Source organism: Gopherus flavomarginatus, chromosome 2 (assembly GCF_025201925.1).
Source record: "Gopherus flavomarginatus isolate rGopFla2 chromosome 2, rGopFla2.mat.asm, whole genome shotgun sequence".
NCBI lineage: Eukaryota > Metazoa > Chordata > Testudines > Testudinidae > Gopherus > Gopherus flavomarginatus.
In genome coordinates, this window is record NC_066618.1 from 37996263 (window position 1) to 38016887 (window position 20625).

Below are 20625 nucleotides of genomic sequence, written 5' to 3' on the forward strand. Positions count from 1 at the left end.
TCAAGACATACCAATTTAGAATTTACACATCTATTTTCCTGCTTTGGATTACAAGGAACATATAAGGTTACTATAGCTAAAAGAGCTGAGAGACAAGGGGTGGGATTTTCAAAATTACTCAGCATTGGCCTAACTCTGTTCCTGTTGAAACTAGTAGTAAAACTCCCATTGACATCTGTTGGAGCAATTAGGCCAACACTGAGCGCTTTTGAAAACTGACACCAAAAGTTTGGTGTAAAAAATTTTTCAGTTTGATTACTTCATGCATTTGACCACATTCTGTATGTAGTCAATGTCCCCAGTTGTTTGTGAATGCCTTTTGCACAGCAAGAGGGAAAAGACAAATATTTTTTATAACTAAGAAAGTGATTGTAAAATCACAAAAGTTGGCAAGATTAAGGGGCAAAGACAGTACCTAAAACTAAATTTAATTGATATTGTTGCAATGAGCTTAATTTCAAGTGTCCCTCTAACTTTAGCTTTTACAATTTTCATTTTTTATTTGTTTGGTTCTTAACTGACCTTTCTTTCTGACAAGTAGCCCCTGGAAATGGATGGGAGTGATATGACACAGAACACAAAATAAAATGTGTAACTAACTAATTCAAAGGGCCTTTTTTCAATATTTTGGCTGCTTATGATGTAGTGTAATGAAATCCCTGCTGAGTTGCCATATAATATAGCTAAAGGCAGCTGTCCATACATCTGTTTTATGCATCCAGCTCCCCAGATATCTCTCCAGGTAAAACATTGAAGTATTTGGATTTAAGTTGCGTGTAGAGAAAGGTAAGGCTATGAATTTTGAGGATCACTAGAGATAGTGTCCTCCTTTTCAGCATTTCTCCACACTGCATACACAATGAAACAAAAATAGAGCCAGTAAATGCTTTAGGTCTTGTGGGGCTGTTGTCTGCATGCTGTAGAAACACATTAATTATTTGTCATCCTTACCATTATTTATTTCCTCCATTGACTACTGTGTGGGAGGTACATTCAAAGCACTTCAGAAGGACAATCCTTGATCCAAGGAGCTCACAATCCAGGGAACATCCCTTTTTTGTCTCTTGCTGCCTACTCAGAATGCACAAGCATGTTTGCTCACTAGTTTGAGCAAAGACACTTTTAAAACAGCATTCAAAACCCCTTCATCAAACATAGTTAAATCCTACTGGTAAAGTCTTGATAAAACCACTGCTGATCTCATATTTTTTGCTTTTCTTTTTAGCTTTAGAGCCCCTCTAATTTTATATTTCATAGTACTGCTGTAGGGTGCTTTTAATGCTTTTGTTTGTACTTTCTGATATTTTAAATACTACACAGTAATTCGTTTTGTAAAGCATCCTGCATGTCTTAGCAAAGTGTTGAAATAGTTTAGTTATTATCATGTATTCTCCACCCATAGCGACACAGCAAAATATAGGCATACAAAATTTAGAAATCTGTCAAAGAAAATGAGCCTCCCAGATGTTGTCTTACTAAAATGCAGTAGGATGAGATCTGAGGAGAGAAAACACAACAGGGGGAAGAGAATGGCTGTCAAACACTCAGTGATTTAAACGTACTTCGTCCCCTTCATGTGTGTCATCCTCTATCCTCTTCAAAATATTGCAGCAAGCCAAACTACCTGAGTTGTTTGTGGCAAAATAACCACTTTACTACATCTCTGCCAAACAGTCCTCAGGTTCAGGGCATAGTTTTGCCAACCCATTCTGTGCCCAGTTCTGGTCCATTATCTTAAAAGTTTTTTAAATTTGATTTCCTGTTACGTGCACATTTTTAGATCCAGTCTTTCTGTTTCAGGGCTCTACTGTGGCTAGAGAAGCCAGTGACAAAGAAAAGGTATGGTGAATTTGCATGTCTCGTCCAGTTACTTAGCTGCTAACCCATTTTAGGACGAGTACGATTGGTGCTCTTGTGCACCTAACCTTTCTTTCCCCTTCTGTTCTACTGCTCTTTCCTCCTCTTTTCTCAACTCTTCTTCACCTACTGAAGCCATACGAACAGTCCGTTGCTCTATAGTGAGATTATGACATCAGAGGTAAGTGAACTAATCCACCTCTTCTTCTCCACCTATCCTCCCTTTTTCCTCCCCTCTTCCCAGCTCCTTCTGTTCCTGCCATGTGAAAAGCTTATTGTTGTGATTGTGGTATCGGAAAGTTTTTTCTTGCTTCCTCCCCTCTTTTTTTTGTGCCACTTTTCATGCTGTAGCCTTGTGGATAATCCATTTTATTTGATAGAAATGACATCCTTTCTAGTGTGACTGTAACATTAAGAGACAAATTTTGAAATGTGGGCACCTCCACTTTACAAGTAAAGCCTGTATTTGTGTGTGCAAGCTGGATAACTGCGATCCTGTGACAGACTTGTATGCATATGCAGTTATGGCTGTTGCCCACAAGACAAGTTCCCACTCATTTTTTGTGGGTACAAGTTAGGGATCAGCTACTGAAAATGTTTCTCTAAAAGTAAGATCTCCATTCTCTGTTCCATCTCTCCATCAATGTCTTCTCAATTCTTTTGGGCACTTCAGGCTTGTTGATTTTAAAATAAACTTAATTCTTAAATCTTTTTTAATTACAAAACAAAATTTTGATCCACATTTTATTAATGGTTTCACATCTGTAATCAAATGCCCTGACTGAATAATAGATATAGGAGCAATTGTTGCAGGTATATACAGGAAACTGAATATTCCACTTATGTTATATATGACCTAGTAATTTGATTCCTAGCCATTTGAATTTCAAAATACTGGAAAAGATTAAGAATGCAGTCTGCTTATTTTCTTGTTTTCGTAAGTAAGCTCTAAACTTCCCCTTCCCCCGGTTGTAAGGAATTCCTGAATTATATCGCTGTGTGGGATCACATAGCAGCGTGGGGTCAAAGACCTTACTTTGCTTTGTCTCAGGACCCACTTTGGTATTTTGTTTAAATGGAGCATTAGTTACGGTGTCCTCTCTGGGCTTTGGAGCCCTTCTGTGTAAATCACACTGACGGCACTGATGAGTTGGAGATGGACGTGATCAACTGCTGTAGCAGTGAAAGCTACTAACGGCACGTCATGACTCAAATAGAGTCTTTTGTTTTAGACCCATGAGAAACACTCTGCTAAGTATTATTTTTCTCTCCCTTCCAAGAGGAAATGACTGGACAGTTCAGATCCTCATGCATTTTCTTTCAGCATCATCCATTTCGCAGCTCCCAGATGTGATTTGGAATCATCATGACAGCCAATATCTGCATTTATCTCCCTTCTGCAGGAGATCCTCAAGACCACAGCTTGAACTGTCTTTATTTTTCTGGTCTATTTTTATTTTTATAGCACAACCATTCTTGTTTTCAAATCTTAGTAATTTAACCTTCCACTGTTTTGGAATGGCAGCTAGTGCACAGTGAAGACATCTGCTGTCAGCGCTGTGATAATTTAATATAAATGCAAAAAAAACCCAACATCCCAGTATGTTAAAATAACACTTGAGATAATATAAAATCAGACTATCAAGGATATTCAGATTTCAGTGGAGTCTTAACTCTGCGTGTCCTCATGTTGTAGAGAGTCTGTAGAATATTGGTTTACATCACATGGGGGAATATATCCTGTTGGTACAAATACAATTAGTATCTGTTAGGACTCTCAGAAACACTAAGCATTGACCTAACTTTTCTCCCACTGAAGTCAATGATAATTGATATTAGTGGGAATAGAATTAGACCAATTCTGAGCACTTTCAAAAATCCCGCCCATAATCCTTATTTTAACATAGGGTGAAATCCTGGCCCCACTGACGTCTGTCGTAAAACTCATTGATTTCAGTAACACCAGGATTTCACTGTTGATTTCTAATAGTTTTTCCTTATTAATTGTAACCTTAAAAATACAAATGCTGCCCAAAAAACCTGCAGTTCACATTAAAATGGCTGAAATGGTACTTTTTTTGAAAAAGGAATCTGATTTGTCGATTGTAGATCAAAGCAGGCCTAGTATTGCAGCCAATTCAGTGAGTGTTGTGAGCAGAGAGCGCCTGCAGCATCAGGGCCTGAGACCAAATATTCTGCAGCTACAGCATCCTCAAAGGCAATGTGATGCACCAATAAAATGACAGATTAGCACGCTATGTACATTTAAAAAAATAATTGGCAGGGCTCAGGCAGAATCTAAGCTTTGCAGAAAGAACAGCATTTCTTGGATCCATTTAAAAACAAAGTTTAAGTTTTGCAAACGGTTCTGATCAATGGAAAAATTTCATTTTTATTTTGTTTTACATTACTCTTTTTTCTATGAACACCAGAGTCTGCCTGAGCTGGGTCAGTTTAAAAGGGCCAGGAGAGTATACTGCAATCTTCTTTCGATCTTTACCATAGATTCTTATAGGATCCAAATCACTGTGGTATCTAGATGACAGTATCTTCTGCTTCATGCATTAACGTCCTGCAGTGTTTTAACCCAAAGTAATTTTATTCATATTTAAAGGTTACTATTTAAAGTGCAATCTTTTACATCTCTGAATGTGTTTTACACAAAATATTTGTTTTATCTTTAAGTAGAGTAGTAGAATCTGGATTATATGTGGGTGAACCCCTATGTGGATCCTACTGCAGAGTCAAAGCCTGGGTATAGCATAAAGATTATATTGGCATGAGTTTGTGATGGCTACATACTTATGAGTGAAACAGGTAAACAATGCACAACATTACTTATTTTCTGTTTTGCCACAAAATAGAAAGCATATTAGAAAAAAATTTCTAATGATGCTGAGTAGAGAAGGAAACAAATGTTTGGTGATGTCAGATGCTTCTTTAAGAGAGCTAGCTAAAAATGATACCTTTTAAAAACTAAATTTACATGCACATTTTCAAAGGTTGCATCTTCAGTAGGAGTAGAGTCTCAAAATACTCTTGAAAAATGTAAGTGTGCCTGAAAAATTGTAGTTTAAAAAGAAAAGTGAGCCATTTTTAGTTAGTTTTCATGGAAGCCTCTGATATCACCAAAATCTGTCTCCCTCTCCTGTTAAGCAATTTCTTTAAAGATACTTAACTGATTCAACCAAAAAATAAAAGTATCTCAGACCTTATCTGGTGTGGTAACTTATTTGCCAAGTTTTATCCTGATGCTAATTAAGATCACCTTCTGCAGTAATAAAGCCCTGAAATTACATTCAAAATGAAAGACTCACAATTAATAATGTATTCTTCATCCATCCATAGATATTGTATCTGAGCAACAAGGAAGTATTAGAGAGAGGGAAGAGGCTTTTGTGGTGAAGACTTAGGGCTAAGAAGTCAGGTCTTGCTACAGATTTATTATGTGAACTTTAGGAAGTCACCTAAGCCAGAATTTTCAAATGATGATTAAAGATAGGCTCCTAAATTCACATTGAGGCACTCAAATGAGGAGCTTGATTTTGAGAGTTGCTGAGCACTAACAGCTCCCATTGAAATAATTCTGTGCAATTTCAGTGGGAACTCTAGGTCAACATCATTCAGAACTGGGCGTGTTCAGCACCTCTGAAAATCAAGAGAGCTAGGTGCTTAATAGGGAGTCAAAATTTTAGACACCCTAGCTCAAAAATGTTGACCAAAATGGTGGTGATGCTCAATATCTTTTTCTGTACATCTTTCTTCAGCAATTACAATGCCTGTAAGTAAGAGGAAATCTGTTATGCCAAGAACTTTAATGCACCAGGAAAGTAATAAATCAGTAAGAAAAGCATATTCAATCTGTCTCTGATTTTCTACTATAAAATAGTCGTCATGAGTCAAAAATTATTTTTTTCTGGAAGAGGGGCCAACTGGAATGACTAATTATTGAGAACTTTATTGCTTTCTGCACCATTCTCAATTTTTCTTTCATTTGACTTGTCACACCTGTTTAATCTCCTGATGTGTTAATGATAAGCTCTGATGTTGTCATTTTAAATATTTTGTGATCCAATCCCATCCCTTAGATTTCACCTTGACACACAATTCTTGTGATTTATATTTGGGGAGATATTTTAACAATAACATCATCACTTACATGGCAACAGGTATCATAACATACATTTACAGATGTCTTGAATTTTAAAAGAACAGTACATTTCAACAGTTGTCAGATTCTGACAGCTGCTGATTACTTTTTTATTCCTTAATTCTTTCTTTTTTTAATAAAGGGCATTTCCTATTCATGCCTCGAACAGTTTTGCCCTCTCTAAGTGAGACAGGGATAATGTAGAACTCCCTGGTGGTCTCTTTTTCACAGCTGTGCTGCACTTCCAGTATGACATTAAATTAGTAATTATAGCTGAGTGTAGTACTTTTTACTTCTGACAGTCTGAGTACACTGCCAGCAACTGAGCTGCTCAGCAGGGAATTTGGAGAAGAAAAAGAAAACATAACTGGACTGTTTATGTTCCTTTCTTGCTACACAACTTTCAAACAATATTAGAACTAGACATTAATATGCATTTTTATGCTTAATCTTCTAAAATCACTGTATCACTGCTTGAACTGATATGTACTTTTACTCATAAAACAGTAACTAGATCATGAAAGCATAAATGTACTAATTAAAATGACTATGGGTTTGCTTTAACCTAAGAACTTTTCCATTGATGCTGGTTTTGGGGGGGAAAACATGTTGCTGTTGGCAATTGTAGATGTTTCTCAGCTATTATTACTGTTGGCAGTTCTAACTCAGTACAGAAAAGATCTGGTGATTCTTGGGAATTGTACGTGGCGCCCATGCACAAGCAATTCTCTGAGGTTGGACACTTTACCTATTACAATTTGAGGGTTACATGAGAATTAATGTCTGGGTATTACAGTTACCCATATATACTCGTTCATTAGCCCGTTTGTTTATAAGGCGACCACCCAAAATGGATAGGTAAAAATAGCAAAAACTGTTTGAGCCTTTCATAACCTGACCCTATATTTCAGGGGCTGGAAAACTTTGGATCCCAGCCTACTGGCGGGTCAGGACGTTTTGTTTACTTGGAGTATCTGCAGGCCTGGAGCCCCTCAGCTCCCCGTGTCCGTGGTTCGCTGTTCTGAGGGGCTCCATGCCTGTAGGCACTTCAGATAAACAAAATGACAATGTATTAGATGTTCAGTTCAATGATTCCATAGAGTTTAAAATCATCAAATTTTGGCGTAGACCGGTTTGGTCTCTTTGGTGCATCACTTTTTTACCAAAAATATTCGGCTTATGAATGAGTATATATGGTAAGTTATTACATCCAGAAATATCCTCCATACCTGCTTTCCAGCATTTCTTTTGGACCCTTTAAATTACAACATATTATAATTAATTACTACTTTTGTCTGGTTCCTGAGGCCACAGTTATAAATGAGAGAGGAGGGATTGTAACATTAGATCATAATAGCACAACAGAGTCTTATTCTGACTCTTCAATTAAAGGGTATTTTTATCTTTTGCAGTCAGTAGATGAATAGTTAAAGGGACTTCATCAAGTTCCAAAATATGACCAACTTTTTTCATTATTTCAATTCAAAGTTTTGATAATTCCATAATAATATTACTTATTTCATCTGAGGATTTAAAAGTGCTTTACAGACATTAATTAAGCCTCTCAACATACCTCTGAAGTATGTCTTAGACTCATTTTATAGATGGATACCAAATTGAGGCACAGTAAGGTTGTAATTTGCCCAGGGTGTCACAGTAAAGCAGTGACAAAGTTACAGTTAGAAGTGAGTCCAGACTCCCATCCCCCACTCCAAAAACTAGATTACACTGTCCTGTGAAATTTCTTTACAAAGCAAATTATTTAAAGTTTTTTGCTTAGACAGGTTTTTTTAAAAGACTTATGCTGGGAGCCCAGCACTGATTTTGTGTGTGTGTGTACCTGTGCACAAAATGAAGAGACAAAATAGCAAGAAAAATCTAGTTCAGTATCAAGAGTTTGTTTTCTTAAGTAAAAAAAGACTTAAAAAAATTGAATTATATCTTGATTATAAAATGTACAAAAGGAAAAGAAAAGTTAGAAATCGCTATTATGACAATTACATACCCATGCCACTGGAATTCAGTCATTTGTTTCGAAAAATAAAAAATAGTAAAAGAAGAATGTATAGAGCAAAGATTTGAAGTAAGTCTGGATATGCAGAATCTCCAAAACTATGCCTTCATTTTCATACAACAGAAGAGGTAGTGCTTATTTTTAAAACACCAGAATATTGTGAAGATGAAAATTCAAGGGAATTAAATGGTTTCTCATGGCTTCAGAAATTCTAAAGTAATTAGAATGTAGTATATGATTTACTAAATCTAGTACCTGTAAAATGTTCTAATGACTCATTCTTTGAATTAGAAATTAGTAATCTTTAAGCCCGATCCAGCTAAGACTTATGGACCTACTTGACTTTATGCATTGTGAGACTTCAGTGGGACTAATCACAGCAAAGTTAAACAAATGCATAAGTCTTTACAGGACCACAGCCTTAGTTCTTGTTACTACTGCAACTCAAAGCACAAATTAGAATATAGCAGGGTTTTTTTTCTAATATAGGGTGTAATTTTGTACTGGACCTCTGAGTCACAGCACAGAAGTCGCACTCAGGGGAAGACAGAACTAAAGTGACTTTAGGATACCTTTTGTGGCCTTATTCTGGGATCTTCTGGTGGCCAGTGTAGCCCCCAGCATAATTTAGGCAGCTCTTGGAGCTTGCCTACATTATGGTAATCCAAAGTAAACTGCATATGGCTGGCAATGCTGCCCAAAAACTTGGTAGTGCTATGTCTTGGTAGTGCCCATCTTTCCCACCATTGGCTCCACCTGTGAGAGCCCTGCTTTTGCAGTGTTTGTGCCAGGGGAATTCTCCCTTGACCAGATCCGGGGATTCTCTAGTCCTTTTACACTGCCACAGCTGCTTCCAGGGACCAGGCTGTGCAGAATTAATCTTTCCCATTAATTTTAGCAGCATTTTTTCAGGAAAAAAGAGTCCCTATGCAGCAATTTGATATTTTTCTCCCCAGGGCTGTAAAATTACTGAAGTCCATATTGATTTAAAAATTAAATTTAATATAAAATAGAATGAAACAGGTGTTCTTCTTCGAGTGATTGCTCATATCCATTCCAGGTAGGTGTGCGCGCTGCGCGTGCACGTTTGCCGGAAACTTTTTACCCTAGCAACTCCAGTGAGCCGGCAGGTCGCCCCCTAAAGTGGCGCCACTATGGCACCGGATATATACCCCTGCCGGCCCGCCCGCTCCTCAGTTCCTTCTTACCGCCGTGTCAGTTCCTGGAACTGTGGAGTGCGGCTTGCTGTCCTCCACGTACCTAGCTCTCCTGTACTCTGTTCATATCGTCGTCGTAGATAGTTTTATTGATAGTTTTAAGTAGTATATTAGTTAGTTGTTTATTATATATAGTTGTTTAACTTGTTCGCGGGTGGGCCGTTGCCCTTCCCGGCGCCCAGCACCGGGCTCATGCCTGGTTCGCCGGGCTTCAAGCAGTGCGCGGCATGCAAGAAGCCGATGCCGACTAGCGATCCCCACGACGCGTGCCTCAAGTGCCTGGGGCAATCGCACATCAGTGAGAAGTGTCGTATATGCAAGGCCTTTAAGCCTCGCACAAAGAAGGAGAGGGATCAAAGACTCCGCGCTCTCCTTATGGAAGCGGCACTGACTCCGGCACCGGCGCCGCAACCGGCCGCTTCTACCTCGGCACCGGACTGCGCCGGCACCGGCAAGACTCCCCGGCACCGTCCATCCCCGGCACCGGGAGCAGATCCATCGACGTCTGCAACACCATTGAGGCAGGCTCGAATGGAACGCCCGGCATCTACCTTGGCCGTGGCACCGCCTGCAGGGCTGCTGTCGACTCCGGGCCCGGACGGTCGGTCGAGTCCAGCCCCTCCTAGCTCCCCCGTGAGATCAGGGGTCGAGCTGTTAGTCCCATCGACGCCAGAGACCTTCGCCTCGGCACGGGACTTGATAGCGCTCACGGAGCCATCGCAGTCTCAGACCACGGCACCCCTGGGACGGGTAGCCTCCAGAGGCAAGCCGATGCTGAGAGCGCTGTCTCCGGAGTCTCTGCACCGATCGCCTCGGAGACGTGAGCACTCGCGCTCGGGACGCCGCTCGCAGTCCCGGCACCATTCTCCACGGCGGTACCGGTCGCACTCGCAGCGCCGATCAGCTTCTGCACAGTCCCGCTCTGGCTCCATTTACCACCAGCACCGAGACTGTAGGAGCCATTCACCTCGGCGTTCGGCTCCTCGGTCGACCTCCCGGCACCGAGCCGGTGGTAGGTCCCGATCCCGGTCGACCTCCCAGCACCGTGTCAGTGGCAGGTCCCAGTCCCCACTGCCATCTCGGCACCGCGCTGAACAAAGGTCGCGATTCCGCTCTCGGCACCGACCTCGAGGCAGATCCCGATCCGGATCCCGGCACCGACTGCCACACCACTCCCGGCACCGATACGGGTCGCGGCACCGATCCTCGGCACCAAGGAGAGCGTCGGCATCGGCATATGGAGAGGCCTATCAAACTGGCTCAGCGCCTCTGTGGCCTTCAAGGGAACCATCTGTGTCCTCTCAGGCAGAGAGCGCCTATGCATTGGGCCAGGACAGACACTCGGCCCTGTTTCAGGACCCTCCGCCTCAGGAACGAGGGCCTCAACAGTGGGGGTTTTGGACCCCATGGGCATACCGCCAAGCCCAGGGTCCACAACATATTACTCCCCGCCCTGCGGCGGAGTGCAGGCCACCAGAGGCAATGGTGTCTAGACCCCCTCCCTCCCCGGAAGCTGAAGACAGGTCCAGCCACCAGGACCCAGAGCTCCCTCCAGTGACGGAGGTGCAGCCCCAGACAGAACCCCCCATGGACGCTCTGTTGCCGGGGGTTTCCTCGTCATCTTCCCCGGATGAGGCAGTGGCGGGTACCTCGTCCTCCAGCCCTCCCCCTCTAGACCTTAGGGCACACCAGGACCTCCTCCAACGAGTGGCACAAAACCTGGACATTCAAGCAGAGGAGGTCTCTGAAATCGAGGACCCGGTGGTGAGCATCCTCTCCGCCGATGCACCCACCAGAGTGGCCCTGCCTTTTATCAAGACTATTCAGGCCAACGCCGCTACTATTTGGCAGTCACCGGCCTCCATCCCTCCGACCGCTCGAGGGGTGGAAAGGAAGTACATGACCCCTTCCAAGGGCTATGAATACCTGCACGTTCACCCGACACCCTGTTCCCTTGTGGTCCAGTCGGTGAACGACAGGGAGTGCCACGGTCAAGAGGCCCCGGCACCCAAGTCAAAGGAGGCGAGATGGATGGACCTCCTGGGCCGCAAGGTCTATTCAGCGGGGGCGCTGCAGCGCAGGGTCTCGAACCAGCAGGCCCTCCTTAGCCGCTACTCCTTTAACTCTTGGATAGTGGCGGGGAAATTTGCAGAGCTGTTACCACAGGATGCCCGCCAGGAGTTTACCACCATCCTGGATGAGGGCAAGAAAGTAGCGAGGACATCGCTACAAGCCTCTTTAGATGCTGCGGACTCGGCCGCTCGGACCCTTTCCTCGGGGCTCACGATGCGCCGAATTTCCTGGCTGCAGGTCTCTGGCCTTCCACCGGAGCTCCAACATACTATCCAGGACCTCCCCTTCGAAGGCCAGGGCCTGTTTTCCGCTAAAACAGACCCCAGACTAAAGGACCTTAAGGACAATAGAGTCATAATATGGTCGCTGGGGATGCATACGCGTGCGACACAGCGCAGGCCATTCCGGCAGCAGAACCAGCAGCAGCAGCGTCGGCCGTATCCTCAGTTCCGTCCGCGGCAGGACCTCACTAGACGCCGCGGCAGGAACAACCGACGCAGGCAGTCAGGTGGCCAAACGGGGCAGAACCAAGGCTCTGCCAAGGCTCCTCCTGGACCTAAGCCTTCATTTTGAAGGTGCGCCCTGTTGATTACTGATTACTCTCGCCCCTCGCTCCACTGATATGGTCACAAGGTCCCCGTTATCTACCGGGTAATGAGCGTTGGGATAGGGCGGAGGTTCGATCACTGGATGCCCTTGGGGGGGGTGACAAGTGCCCCGAGGGTAGCAATGGGGATAACGCAAACAATCAGTCGTGGGGTTAAAAATTGAGGGTTTATTGAATGGGTCACAGGTGAGGATAAGGAACAACTCAATACTAGTTACAACTTGGGCTTACAATATAATACCAGAACAAATAATAAAAATACTGCAATTACAAACAGAAGCTGACCCTGGTACTTCTCTAGGTCCCAGTAGTTATTCAGGTCCTTCCAGGGGTTAGTAAGGGTGGTATTGGTGCTATTATTAACCATAAATGCAATAACTCGTCTAAATAAAAGCAAAATGCAATAAGACAACTACAGCTTGCCGTGAGACTCCGGCTTACAACACAATACAGACTCAGTTAGCTAACAACAATAGCAAAATCAGCACCCAGGCATGCGCGCACACACACACACACACACACACACACACACACACACACACACACACACACACACACACACACACACACACCACGAAAGTTTCATCATCACCGGTAATCAGGTAGGCTCCTTAAAACTCGCGGCTGAGGGAGACCTCGAGCTGATCAGGCTCGGTTACAAGGTCCAGCTTTTTTCGTTTCTCCCTGTCCACTCTATACGCACTGGACAATTTATAAAGGTAATGACGTGTTCAATTTTTCGCCTAGGTTTCTCCTAATTAGGAGACTTGCAGGTGCCTCGTTACCACCCTCGAGGGGGGGGGGTTTCCTGGAAATGGCTGACCACAAAATTTGCCTAGCATCAAACGGTAACTTACAGGAAATGTTTTTCGCTTGAAACTGTGTGCTCGTTTCCTGAACATGGAGGCCAGGGCAGAAAGCTGCTTAAAGCTGCAGCACAAACACAAGCACTAACATGCCCCCGTGCCCTGGGCTCCATGTGAACGTTATGCCTATACCTCAGATTCCTCGTCCGACTCGCCGTCCCCTTCTACAAGAGGGCGTGTGTCGGGGGAAGAGGCAATGTAGGCCGACCCGATAACACGATGGACGCAGGCTTTTAAGCAGGCACAGCCAAGGCAGAGCAGGATACACCCGACCAGGAGGGAGATAAGGAGAGATTGGAAATAAGCCTTGTAGGCTCCGAGACCCAACCAATCGAGCCAGGACTAAAATCGGAAGGTCTCCCTGGACTCACGCACGGCGGTTCCTAAAGCCTTGAGGTTATTAATTACTTCCATTAAATTTCCAGATACAGAAGAAACAGAGACACAACACTTATCCTTAAACTGTGGGTACATAGATATGAGGGTCTCACAAAAATCCCGTGATTGCAACAGAAATTGTATCATTAATCGGTTCTGAAAAGAATAATCTGATAATTCAGTTAGCTGCTGATTAACTAAATTAAAACCTTTTGCAGTGGTATTTGCCAGCATTTCAATAGCCAGTGGTTGGAATAATACTTGCTCACGTAATAACATATATCCAACGGGGTTAAACGAGACCACTGAAGACACTACAGAGGACAGCGCACCCTTTGCCTTTTCCCACCAACACCAGGAACGTCGAACCCGTCCGGCTGAGTTGGGATGCCAGGTCTTAACATAAATACCACCCCCTTTTGTCAGGATAGAGCCAATGGTACATATACCTCTAGGGTTAGGGGGGAGCGCCGTATAGGCTGCCTCGCCACACAGCCAAAAGTGACCGGGTCTGGGGGACCAAGGGGAAAAGGCAGAGTTCTGACATGCCGAGCCTCCCTTAAAAACTAACTTCTTAATGTGGCTGTGGGATAGATATGTGTGTTTAAGGGGCTGATAGAATTTTTTGCCGCTATAAGTGATGCCGCCGGACCCAATTTTCCGGCCGCGGCTACTGCATAAAACGGGAGGTGGGGACGTACGATTGAAAATAGGGCTGCCGGCCGTCTCATTTCCGTCTACAAGCTGCCACTGGGAACAATTGGGGTAGGCCCCAACCCAAATAGTTTCTGTTCGATTATTTCCCAAAAAGGCCCAACAGTGGGATGCCATGGGCCTTTCCCCAAGTGACAAGGGGAGTGGGCCCATACGACGTACCCTAGTTTCATTAAAAATAGGAAAAACAAGGGGGGAAATGGGGTCGAAAAGATCGTTTGTGCAACCTGTCCATTGTACGGTGGGGAGCCACTGAGCAAAGGGGGAAGAGCAATTAAGGGGACCATTAATGCTACTAAAATTAAACACTAAAGGCAATAAATCAAACAAAGGCCTATTTACAGACAGCCTATTGGAACATGCAAGGCAGTTATCAGAGGTCAGTGAGAATAAGTCGATGTTTCCTCCCAGGGCTTCCTGGATCCAATAGGCTGCGAACATAAGCTGATGGGTATTTTCGCCCACAGGATACGGATGTCTTAGGTTCAGCAAATCTGGGCCCTCCTGGTTGTCGTCCCGGCTTCCCGCCGCTATGGCGAGCTGCAAGACAAAGCAGAAGGCGGCCTTATTGGCCCCCGTTAGTTCGCTCCTGACTCAGAACGTTTGCTTATCCAGTTATGGTGGACCAAGGTGTGGTTGCCCTGGACATCCACAACCGTATAGGTATTGGGATATTTACCTGCAGTTACAATTTGTGCAGCGTAGGGTTCTCGGTGACCTGAGGCCTGTGGCTCAGCCACCCAGACAAGTTGGTCAGGGTGATATACGGGAGTCCAGGGGCCTCTAGGCCTGGGGCTGATGTCAGGCCAACGAGAATAGTTTGCACTGAGGGAGATAAGAACCTGTGGTAATAGCGCACTCCAACCCTTATAGTCAACGTTGGGATTAACTGAACGTATCATGGTTTTCAGAACCCCGATTTTCCGCTCTACAACGCCATTACTTTCGGGGTGATATTTTAAGTGAATATGGAGGGAGGCCCCCCATCCCAACACCAATGCTTCGAAACGCTTGCTGGTAAAAGGGGGTCCCCCATCTGCTTGAACTTCGGAGGGCACACCCCATGCTGCGGCCACCTGTTGCAGCGCCCCAGCCACAGCCGCAGCCGTGGTGGTATTCAGGGGGATGCAGTGAGTTTGACGGGAGCCGAAATCCACCACTACGAGAGCCTTTGGGTGGCGACGGGCTCCAGGTAGGGGTCCCATTAAATCTATTTGCCACACCGTGCCAGGAGGAAAGTACTCTGCAGCGTACGCCCACCGCTCATAACGCGAGCGGTTTTGGGACTTGATTTGTGCACACTTAAGGCAGGACTGCACTATTCTTTCGCAGTCCTGCCGCCGTACCTCGGGTTTTCCCTGAGCACCTAGGGCTAACTGATTGTATAGGCGGCCGCTAGGCAAATGCCCCCAATCCTCATGAAGCCATCGGAGGAATGGATCGGTTTTGAGCTGGAGCTGTTGCCCCAGGCACACTTGGGGCGCTTGAATTTCCCTTATTTTTTGGTCCAATTTGGAGTGGAGGGGGTTAGAATCAGGACGATGCGACGGGCAATGGGTTATAAACCAGGGCCGGGAGAACTTACGTACAAGGTTGAAAATAGTGTTCCGCAGGGGCGTAAATGCTGTGGGGTTAGCCTCTCCCGTGAGAATGCTGAGACAAAATTGTGAGTCTATGCCCAACACGACTTGAATAGAAACGGAATGGGCCTGGGTAACATGCTGGGCAGCGAGAAGGACCCCATGGACTTCGCTATGCTGGGCCGATGAACCCGGGGGAAGGAGATCAACCTGGAAGTGGTCGCATTTAGCACAGAGGACTCCTGCCCGGGGGTTCGGGGAAGTGCCCCCGTCGGACACAATCCAGGGGTCATATTTTGTTTCTATACACAAGGGCTCCGAGGCTGCTGGGAATCGGACATCGTTTGGCAGTGATTTAAGCGTCCATTCCCGCCACGTGATTTCCCCCAAATAACACAGCTGTTGCCAAGTTAGGCTGGTCCCGTGAAAACTGGGGGGGGCAGCCGCGTGAGCCAAGGAATGAGGTGTACCTCTGGGCCGATCAGGGTTCCTTTACTAGATAGCGGAGCCCAAATGCGTGCCTCGCCTGCGGCTAGCAACCTAAGTCCTATGGGTCCATATCGATACTGAGGGCCCTTTTGCCGTCGGGCCCAGTTATAGACCGGTTGCCCGTCTTGTGTTACTGAGTACCCATAGTGAGTGATGTTGTGTAAAGAAAAGGGTAATGGTAAAAGGTGAGTCCCTTTTATATCGCGCTGGCCGTGGGTTAGAGGCAAACCAGGCGGCTATTCGTTCCAGGCTTTTTTGGGCCTCAGGACTCCATATTTCCCGTTTCCGTTTGGACGAGAGGGGTTCCTGGATCGTTTCCAGGTCTACAAGGTGTTTATCTGGGATGAAGTGTCGGTGATAATTAATTAGGCCTAAAAGTCTCTGTAGTTGCTTTTTATTCTCGGGCGGGTCTTTTACCCAAGGGTCTAGAATTCCCGAGGTGGGTTGGCCACAGTTGTAGGGGTCATAATGTTGGCCTAAGAAGGAAAAGCTTTGAGAGGGCACGAGGTGGCTTTTTATCTCATTAATTCGCCACCCATTGGCCTTTAGTTCGGCTACCACGGTGTTAGTTACGTGTTGGACTATGTGTTCGTTGGGCCCAATTATGATTATGTCGTCCACATAGGCTAAAATGGTGGTGCCCCCAGTGGCTTCTACCCCTTTTAAGGTTTTTGCAAGAGCGGACGTGGCCAAGGCGGGGGAATTACAGAACCCTTGAGGGCACACCTTCCACTGGTACTGTGCGCCCTGGAACACGAAGTTTAGGATTTGGGGTTTGTCCTCTAACGGGATTTGATAGAACATATCCTTTAAATCCAGGGTGCAGGCCCACCTCCCACTGGCATCGCTTAGCTGCTGCCTTATTTCTGGAATGGTGGCTGGGCCCGCAAATGGGAGGTGTCGGACTCGACTGTTTGCTTGTCTATAGTCTCATAGACTCATAGACTCATAGGTCAGAAGGGACCAATCTGATCATCTAGTCTGACCTCCTGCACAAGGCAGGCCACAGAACCCCACCCATCCAATTTTATAACAACCCCTATCCCAGGACCGAGTTATTGAAATCCTCAAAAATGGTTTGAAGACCTCAAGCTGCAGAGACACCACCAGCAAGCGACCCGTGCCCCACGCTGCAGGGGAAGGCGAAAAACCTCCAGGGCACCTGCCAATCCGCCCTGGAGGAAAATTCCTTCCCGACCCCAAATATGGCGATCAGCTAAACCCTGAGCATGTGGGCAAGAGTCACCAGCCAGCACCCAAGAAGGAATTCTCCGCAGCAACTCAGTACCCATCGCATGCAACATCTCCCCGCAGACCATTGAGCAGACCTGTCTGGTGGTAATTCAAGATCAATTGCCCAAATTAACGATCCTATCATAACATCCCCTCCATATACTTATCAAGCTTTGTCTTAAAGCCAGGAAAGTCTTTTGCCCCTACTACTTCCCTCGGAAGGCTATTCCAGAACTTCACTCCCCTAATGGTCAGAAACCTTCGTCTAATTTCAAGTCTAAACTTCCTAATATCCAGTTTATACCCATTCGTCCTCGTGGCTACATTAGTACTAAACTTAAATAATTCCTCTCCCTCCCTAACGTTAACCCCCTTGATATATTTATATAGGGCGAGCATATCCCCCCTCAGCCTTCTTTTGGCCAGGCTAAACAAGCCAAGCTCTTTGAGTCTCCTTTCATAAGGCAGTTTTTCCATTCCTCGGATCATCCTTGTAGCCCGTCTCTGAACCTGTTCCAGTTTGAATTCATCCTTCTTGAACATGGGACACCAGAACTGCACACAGTATTCCAGATGGGGTCTCACCAACGCCGTATACAACGGTACTAACACATCCTTATCCTTGCAGGAAATACCCCGCCTGATGCATCCCAAAATCGCATTTGCTTTTTTAACAGCCGTATCACATTGGCGACTCATAGTCATCCTGCTATCAACCAGTACCCCAAGGTCCTTCTCTTCCTCCGTCGCTTCCAACTGATGCGCCCCCAACGTATATCCAAAATTCTTATTATTAATTCCTAAATGCATGACCTTGCACTTTTCACTATTGTATTTCATCCTATTTCTATTACTCCAGTTTACAAGGTGGTTCAGATCTTCCTGAATAGTATCCCTGTCCTTCTCCGTGTTAGCAATACCCCCCAGCTTCGTGTCATCTGCAAACTTTATTAGCACATTCCCGCTCTTTGTGCCAAGGTCAGTAATAAAAAGGTTAAATAAGATCGGTCCCAAAACCGATCCTTGAGGGACTCCACTGGTGACCTCCTTCCAGTCCGACAGTTCACCTTTCAATACGACCCTCTGGAGTCTCCCCTTTAACCAGTTCCTTATCCACCTTACAACTTTCATATTCACTCCCAGCTTTTCCAATTTAACTAACAGCTCCGTGTGTGGAACCGTGTCGAACGCCTTAGTCGATGACCAATCGAAATTCAGAGGGGTTGCCGGGCTTGGGGATACCCCAGCCGGGAGATAGATAGTTTGACGCGGTTGCCTGTGCTATCCGTCCCTCCTTTAATAATTGGTTGAGCAGTTGCTTAATGAGGGGGATGCCTTCAGGCTTCGTGGGAATAGGGGAAAATTTCCATGAACTGTTGTTAACAAGCTCGGGGCTATAAAGGGGGGGGGCATCGGGCGACAGGGTGACAGGCAGGGCCTGACAGACCTGTTTTTGTAATCGTAGTCGTTTTATATCCCCAATCCCCAGCAAATTTGTTCCTCCCAACAAAGCCTTAACTTTCCGTTTATACCCTCTGTGAATCAGAGTAAAGCAGACTACAGGTTTTTCTTCAGTGCTGTTAAGACCCTGAATAAACATAGTAGAACTTGTGGGTACATGCGGTACATTGGGTTTAATAACGGAGATTTGAGCTCCGGTGTCCAACAGGAAAGAAACAGGGGTGTGAAGGGGTTTGGGACCGGCTACCAATAGGGTGTAATATGGTCGGTCATCCCAAGTCTCTGTGGAGGCCGGGGCGCACCCGGCCTCTACTCGTTTTTTGTTCTCAAATAATCGTCCCAGTCCTTCCATCCTAACTGTTTCCCCAGGTCTTGCTGTTGAGAATTAGACATCTTCCGCAGTGCTTCTTTGGGGATCCCCTTATGTAATAGGAACCCAAAAAGCGCCCTTTCAGCCTTGGTACGTTCAGGGTGCTTAGGTTGACCCTTATTAACAGGGTTCTCAGCTGGAAGGGCTGAGATGGGGCTCTTGGGGGCTTGTGGCATTCGAAGACGGGACATAGCCTCATATAAAGTAATAAGAGGTCGCCCAATCCAACCATGCAGCAGCAGGGTTCCCCCTGTGTCAATCGGTGGGGCGCCATCTATGGCTAAGTCCACTGCATCCCTGTTGACCGGGATCTGAGTGGGGTCCCCGACATAAATGAGCGGTGTGTTCGATTGGATTTGCTGCGGATTCAAGTTCAAGGGCACCGTCTGTGGGTCCACATTACGATGGATGCCCCGGCAATAGCCCATATGATTTCATGGGGTGTATTTATGCTGCCGGGAGGTATATACATGCCCTTAAAACTGCCCTTCATGGCTAAAGAGGCTGCGGCTGGTGTAGTAAGTGGCCAGACCCCATTTCTTAAGAGGTTATGGCCTGAAAATCCTCCCGACCAGGTGGACGTTTTGGCCAAGAGACTAGCCTCCTCCCTGTTCACTATCTCTGCCCCGTAATCCAGGGCCAGACGGCCCAGCCAAACGAGGGCGGGCTCGCTCTCCCCACGCCTGGTGTCTACCATAAACTCCTTCAATTCTGCCTTGGTGCGGGTACAATATTCGGTGGTAGTAGTAATTTGGCCTGTATTAGAGTCCACCTTGCTTTTTGTAATAGCAACAGGCATTGCCTCCATCTGCATCTCCTTCTCAGGCGCAGGTGGGGCTGAGGGGAGAGCAGGATAGATCGAAGGGGGAGGGGGGCCTTCATAGGGGGGTGGGTTTCTGCCAGCCTGACTCCCATCCTCCTGCTCCTTGTCACTCATCTCGGTTTCTGCGCTATCGGTGCCGTTCGCGGCGGCCTGTTTAGCGGCAAACATAGTGCTTCCATGAAGGACCGCACAGAGGTCCAGCGCTTTGTTTAGTGCGCTGAACAAGACCGTGGACACGTCTTCCGACTTATACTCGTCCGGTCTAAGTTTCTTTGACCGCTTGGTCTGTTCTAATTCCTCCATTAATTGGGTTAGCAACCCGTGGGCTGGATCACCCGGCTGTACCCGGGGCGGGGGTATGAGTTTAGAAACGGTGGCCCCGGATTTTTTAATGATACGGCTACACTCCTTCCAAATGCCGGACGGTGTCTCGGTCCGACTAGTATCCGCAACCCCCGTGCACTGGGGTTGCAGGGAACTATCGGCCGGCTGACATTTAAAGGTGGGATGGCAATGGAGGAGACACCCTACGGCGGTCAGGGTTAACGAGGTTGTATAGCTTTTTGACCCTGACCCTGACTCTATAACACAAATCCAATCTAGGGTGGGCCTCTCAGATTGTCTGCTGGCCACTTGGTGAAATTGTAGGTGTTGAAATTGCTCGAGCTCAGACTGTTCACGGACCCCACTACGCCACGGACACTGACCCTCCCAAAGGCATCCTGTTCATGACGCCATGTTGATTACTGATTACTCTCGCCCCTCGCTCCACCGATATGGTCACAAGGTGCCC

At 46.0% G+C, this 20625-nt stretch overlaps 1 protein-coding gene across 5 annotated transcripts in view; it reads left to right on the forward strand.

Annotated features, from left to right (window-relative positions):
* The window catches only part of PIP4K2A (phosphatidylinositol-5-phosphate 4-kinase type 2 alpha), a 236183-nt gene that overhangs the window by 182147 nt on the left and 33411 nt on the right, over positions 1-20625 (forward strand). For all 5 annotated transcript variants that reach the window (XM_050942297.1, XM_050942294.1, XM_050942296.1 and 2 more), the window contains one exon: positions 1801-1839. In XM_050942297.1, the coding sequence (XP_050798254.1) occupies positions 1801-1839 (39 nt within the window). The remainder of the gene's footprint in view (positions 1-1800; positions 1840-20625) is intronic.